We start from the raw sequence: 6,433 nt of genomic DNA, 5'->3' as shown, positions 1-6,433 counted from the left end.
GGTGCTGAGACACTGGAACGGGTTGCCCAGGGAGGCTGTCAATGCCCCGTCCCTGGAAGTGTTCAAGGCCAGGCTGGATGGGGCTTTGAGCAGCCTGGTCTAGTGGGAGGTGTCCCTGCCCGTGGCAGGGGGTGGGAACTAAATGATCTTTAAGGTCCCTTCCAACTCAAACTATTCTATGATTCTATGAACAGGTTTCTGGAGCAGTCAGCACACAGACTGGACGTTCTGAAGTTCAGAGCGGCTGCCCAGCTATCACCCCAGCCGCCACCTTCCTTTACGCCCTTTTCTGTGTGTTTTACAGGCTGTTCCCTCCCACTGCACCCGTCTTGTCACGTACCTTCCCCGGGCTGGGCCCGTTCCCTTTGTGCGGGCTGTCTCGTTTAACCGGGGCCGTCTGGGGCCTTGGCCACGGCACGCGCTGCCTACGGGCGCGTCTGAAGGCTGTTACGGTAAAAATATGAAAAGAAATTTTTTAAAAAAATGACCAAATTCCCCGCTTCCTTTTCTCAGCGCTCCCGAGCCCAGGCAGACAGTGCCACCTGCCGCCCTCCCTGACACCCCCCACCTCCTCCGCGCCGCCGCGTCTGCCAAACGCCCAGCGGCGTCACGCGGCCGACGCCCTGACGCCCCGCCCCGCCCCGCGCGCCGCCGTGACGCCAGCGCGCCGCCGGAAGCCGCGGGGGATGGCGGTCGCGCGGGTGCCACCCCTCAGGGCCGCGGCGGGGCCGGGCCGGGCCGCGGCGGGGCCTGGCGGCGGCGGCGGCGGCAGCAGCGACGGGGAGGGAGCTGAGCGCGGGCGGCGCGGCTGCGGGCGGCGCCCCCCCCCCGGGGCAATATGTTCAAGAGAATGGCTGAGTTCGGGCCTGACTCCGGGGGCAGGGTGAAGGTGCGGAACCGGTACCGGCGGCCGGCGGGGAGGGAGGCCCGGCTCGGCCCGACCCGGCGGGAGGACTGACGGGAGGGCGGGCGGGAGGGAGGAGCGGGACCTCTGCAGGCACCAGCTTAATGCTTGTCAGTACGTGTCATTTTGAGGGTTTTCATTTATTTATTTATTTATCTGTTTTATTTATCTGTTTGTTTATTTATCTGTTTTCATTTATTTATTTATCTGTTTCTTTATTTAAGGGCGTTACCATTGTGAAGCCGATCGTGTATGGGAACGTCGCTCGGTATTTCGGGAAGAAGAGGGAAGAGGACGGTCACACGCACCAGTGGACGGTTTACGTCAAGCCCTACAGAAACGAGGTGGGGGTTTAACAGGGGTGGTCGTCCCGGCCTCGTAAGGGGTGGCGGAAGGATGTCAATGCTGGTGTCATTGTGTGGGGCTCCTTCAGCCCCGCTGCGGTGGACCCAGCAGCACCCCGCAACAGGGAGGGAGGGATTTGCAGCAAGGGCAGAAGGCTGGTGGGTCTCCAAAAAGGAAAAAAGAGAGGGAAGACACTTTTCCTCCTGGAGTGTTTTTGGAGTGATCTTTCCAGGCTGGGGAAAACTGGAGAGCAGTCATGGGGACAAAATACTGACGGACTTGGGCAGCAGCACTGATTCTTGGATTTACTGTCTTGCTTTCCTACTGATTGTAAAGGTAGTTATGTCAGAAGAAATGATAGGCATGTGGGATGAATGAGTAAACAGTTGTTTGTCATGCTGTGTAAATAATCAGAAATAACGATGTTTCTGTTTTAGGATATGTCTGCCTATGTGAAAAAAATTCAATTCAAGCTGCATGAAAGCTATGGAAATCCTTTAAGAGGTGGGTGTTGCATTTGGGCATTTGTTCCTAGAACTGGGGTTTTTTGATTAATTCATTGAGGCTTTACTGCGCATATTAACCCTTCTGTTTCCTACTGCAGTTGTTACCAAACCACCATACGAAATCACCGAAACAGGCTGGGGTGAATTTGAAATAATCATTAAGATATTTTTTATTGATCCAAATGAAAGACCTGTAAGTACATTGAACTTGTAACAACGCTTAATTAATTAATTATGGTGGCCTTAAGCTGTGCTGTAGGATATTGCTGGTGAAAATAAGTCCTGTCAGCCGTGGAAGTAATAAAGCCTGTTCTTGTAGGACATGTATTTAATGGTTGGCCACTTTTTCTGTTTCTCTGCTTTACTACTGGTATTCATGATGACTTTTTCTGCATTTGGCTTCTCTGACATTTACTAATGCGTGACCACATGTTGTGTCTTATCTGAGCTGAGTACATACTGAGGATTTCTCTTCTATGTGGCTTCCTAGTTTTAAGGTTTTAGAATATTTTAGTTACCTTTTTTTTTTTTTTGCGCCTAACAGCTTTCATCAAAATCAGTCAAAAAGCAGCAAAAGTACTATGGTAGCATTAGTCTCTTTCCTAAGAAAACCAGGTTAAGACACTTCTTGAGTTGAACAAAGGATTGGAATTAATTTCTTTCTTCCCATCCTGTTTTAGACATATCTTGCAGGTTTGTTTATCCAGGTTTAGGTAGGAAACTTGACTGCCATATTTTAGGGGCCGGGGATGTTTATTTCTGGAAAGACTTGGGTTCCTTCTGTTGCATGAGCTACAGCAGTCCTTTTGCTTTAGCCATTTTTTTTGCCAAATGAGGTGAAAACTGAATTTCCTGTTTTTCTTGAATACGTGAAAATTGATCCTCGACTAGAAAGGGCTTCCTGTGCTGTTGTGCTCCGTGGCATCCTGACTTACATTAATTCCGTTCACAGCTTGACAAAGCTCTCCTTAGTGTTTTTTCTTACGGCTGTTCTTGAAAGGCTGTTTCGGTGCCTGTTGTGTTCTTCCTTTCAAGGAAGTACCAACCGGAGCAAGGCATTGCTCTCATCCACGGGCCTGTTCGTGGAAGGAAGAACTGTGGGCTGTGTGCCCACTTCCCAGGTCGTGGTCCAAGTGGTCAGTGGTCCCTCAGGGCTTTGCAGAGGTCTTCCGTTCCTCTCCAGCTCCTGCCGTTTGCGGTGCAGTAATGGAAGAGTAACTCCACAGAGAGAAATTTCAGTGAAAAGCTATGCAGAGCGCCCACCCCCCCCGCCCCCAGTGTTTTTCCTTCACAAGAAGGAATAGTAATGTCACAGAAAGCACTAACTGATTAATTATCAAAGTTGGCTTGAACTAAATCACCTATTTGGAAATGTTTATGAGAAGGTCTCTTTAGCAGTTTTTATAGCCTGCTCCCAAACCACTTGCCTAGACGCTATTAAAGTATCAGGAAGCTGTTGGATAGTTGGTGTGTTTAACACTGAATATTAAATTTAAGTAATTCTACTGAAGTTACATGACACTTATTTTTACATTCTTGTAAGATTTTTAAATCCTATACAATTGTTTAGTAAGAACAAATACTGCTTGTTGATATCTATAAGACTTCTATTTCCCTAATAAAGCTAATAGTCAGTAATAGTCAATAATTATTATATTAGTCAAGCTAATAAAACTCTGTCTTTTGTACAGGTCACCTTGTATCACTTGCTGAAGCTTTTTCAGTCTGATACCAATGCCATCCTGGGAAAGAAAACTGTAGTATCTGAATTCTATGATGAAATGGTATGAAAATTTTTAATGTAATCCTTACTTTATTTTGAAGAGTATTAGTGATACTATGTATTTTTCTCTGTTAGATATTTCAAGATCCTACTGCAATGATGCAGCAGCTGTTAACGACGTCTCGTCAGCTAACGCTAGGTGCTTATAAGCATGAAACAGAGTGTAAGTTGAAAATTAAAATATTTTAATATTAGAAATTCTTTGTGTTTGGTTTTAGTGGCTTTTTTTTCTGGGAGGTAACAGTACAATGGTTTTGGATGCCGCTAAACAGCTGTATTTTTGGATTACATTAGCTTCATCTTTTACAAAGTTACTAATCTTACTTGAAAATTTTTTTTCTGATCTGTATGCCTGCTGGAAAAAAAGGAATTCTGAATTACTCAGGATGAAGAGTGATGGCACGATCTATGCCTAGTTTAACATCTTTGAAATGAGTTAAACTAGAGAATAAATTAAGGCCACTGTATTTGTGATAAAGTTCTGTTCAGCTCATTGGGATGCTAACTGCAAGCAATGATCACGCTCTAAGCACTGAAATATGGAACATTTAGTACAGTTTTAGTCAAAGCAGCAACCCTGTAGGGGTAGCGAGGTGTCTGAAAGCTTTTCCTGTCTTTTTCCCTTCTAATTCTTTAACTGCAGGTCATTTCATAACATACTTCTTCAGTATAGCTTAATGTTATTTGCCTCCTTATCTAATCTGTCTTTAAATATAAACCAGAATATTAAGAAAATTAAAGAAATTAAATGAAAATACACTGATTCATAAAATATAATGCATTTAGTGATGGTTTCTCTTCTAATCCCATCTCTTATCTTCTACTCAGAAAGGAAATGTAATATTTATTGAGCCAAAATCCTACCTTGTTAGGTACAAACTGTAATGTCATCGTAGTCCAGCTCACCTGGCCTTTGGCTTGTCTGTATATTCTCCTGACACAAACGTCAGGTATTATTATACAGTGAATACTTAGAGCTAAGAGTGGTTATGAGTTTGAAGCTCTACAAAGTTAGGGTTCCAATTTGCCTTAGGTCCGTTTGGGTGTGTGGACGTGTGAGCTGCTTGTATTTTCTGCCTCAGTTTAGCCAGCCTTGAGGTGGATTTTTGTTATAGTAAAAAATTATCTATTTTGAGTAGAAAATGTTTAATAATTTGCATCATAAAAAAGTCTTGCCCAAATTTAAATTTTTCTCAAAATTCCTGGATGTTTCTCCCTAGCATAGATAGAAATTTTTAGGTTTTTTTTTTTTGTGTACGTATTTCCTTAGAATGTGCTATTGAAGCAGATATTCGTAAGAGCAAAGGAAGTACCACTAAATCTTTTAGATATATAGAATTAAACTCCAGTGAGACAGAGAGTAGAAAGTGGTTACAGTACGCTGAAAAGGAATGACAGAACGGTTGAGGTGTGAAGGCATCTCTGGAGCTTATCTTGTCCCGCTCCCTGCTCAAGCAAGGGCTACCCAGATGGCTAAGGAATGTCTCTATGGATGGAGACTCCACAGTCTCCCTGGGCAACCTGTGCCAGTGCTCGGTCACCCTCGCAGTACAACAAAGTTTCCTGATGTTCAGAGAGAACCTCCTGTGTTTCAGTTTGTGCCCATGGCCTCATGTGCTGTCACTGGACACTACTTATAAATTACTAGAAATTCTCTGTAATCTCCCATTTATTTGCTGTCGCCTTGTCAGGGTTTTTTTTTCCCCACTTAATCTGGAAAATGATTTCGTGAATTAGGTAACTCCATCCACAAAACTGATGGCCTGAAGGAGGCCACAAAACAAGCTTTCTTTTGTTTTCTTTTTTTTTTAATTCTATGGTTTTATTTGGATACGATTTTGACTACAATCATTGAATATTTAAGGCTAACAGTAATAGATATTTTTTTCAGGACACACACCATCCAAATTACTGTTGCAATTTGAAAATAGAACCCAACACCTTTTCATGGTACTTAAAATATTTATTTTTCTTTCTCACCACCACAGTTGCAGATCTTGAAGTGAAAACTAGGGAAAAACTGGAAGCTGCCAAAAAGAAAACTAGTTTTGAAATTGCTGAGCTTAAAGAAAGACTAAAAGCAAGTCGTGAAACCATCAACTGTTTAAAAAATGAAATCAGAAAACTTGAAGAAGATGATCAGTCTAAAGATATGTGACGAGTGTTGACTTGATAAGAGCCTGTACTGAAAACGGAAGGACCTCAATTGTGGAATTGTATGTGTTCTCCTCAATTCTGTAACAGACTGTGTGAATTTCACTTGCAAATGATTGAAGTACGTGGCAACCGACTTCATAAATGGCAGAAAAAAGAAAGGATGTATCCTTGCATTATAGTTAAAATCTGTGGGTACTTAATGACTTATTTCAAATAGAGGGGTCTTAGAGACCAGACTACTTTTTTTTTTTTTTTTTAATTGCTTTCAAGTGGTATATAAAAACTTTGTATTAAGTCTTGTATTACTTCAATGTGCTTTTACAAAATGCCGGTGTTTACTTTTTTTACTTGCTTTTTCTACTGACTGTTTAGAGATGCATCTTTAAAGCTGAAAATAAAATATGCGGTTTTTTATTTTAATATTTTTTGTCTCTGTCCAGTTGTAAGCTTCCAGAACAATTGTAAATAGCATACCCTGGTTTAAGGCAGAGGTTGAAATACAATGGTATGCAAGTTGCTGAAGTCTGGTTAGAGTGATTTCTGCATGTCTGTCTGTTATCAGCACAGTGAAAAAACTGAAAACTAAAATCCTGAAAAGAGGATTTTAAATAATTTGTGTATCTACAGGTAAGAGTTTCTAGCCCGTCTGCTTTAACACATCTAAACGGATCAGTTACACAGGTTATGCTCAGAGGCAGGAAATTATTCCGCTTCTGGTTTGTAGAAGTTTGTTTCATA

The 6,433-nt window shown here is 42.6% G+C and overlaps 1 protein-coding gene across 1 annotated transcript; it reads left to right on the top strand.

The window, feature by feature from the left end:
- Nucleotides 1–685: 685 nt before the first annotated feature.
- Nucleotides 686–6,115, top strand: YEATS4 (YEATS domain containing 4). Its single transcript, XM_063322983.1, has 7 exons — nucleotides 686–889; nucleotides 1,129–1,248; nucleotides 1,687–1,753; nucleotides 1,854–1,948; nucleotides 3,447–3,539; nucleotides 3,614–3,701; nucleotides 5,527–6,115. The coding sequence occupies exons 1-7, from the start codon at nucleotides 839–841 to the stop codon at nucleotides 5,694–5,696; spliced, it is 684 nt and encodes a 227-aa protein (XP_063179053.1). The 5' UTR covers nucleotides 686–838; the 3' UTR covers nucleotides 5,697–6,115.
- The last annotated feature ends 318 nt before the right edge of the window (nucleotides 6,116–6,433 follow it).

This window comes from Chroicocephalus ridibundus, chromosome 1, assembly GCF_963924245.1.
Source record: "Chroicocephalus ridibundus chromosome 1, bChrRid1.1, whole genome shotgun sequence".
NCBI lineage: Eukaryota > Metazoa > Chordata > Aves > Charadriiformes > Laridae > Chroicocephalus > Chroicocephalus ridibundus.
Note: the sequence above shows the minus strand (reverse complement) of the source record. Positions and strands in the feature narration are given on the sequence as shown.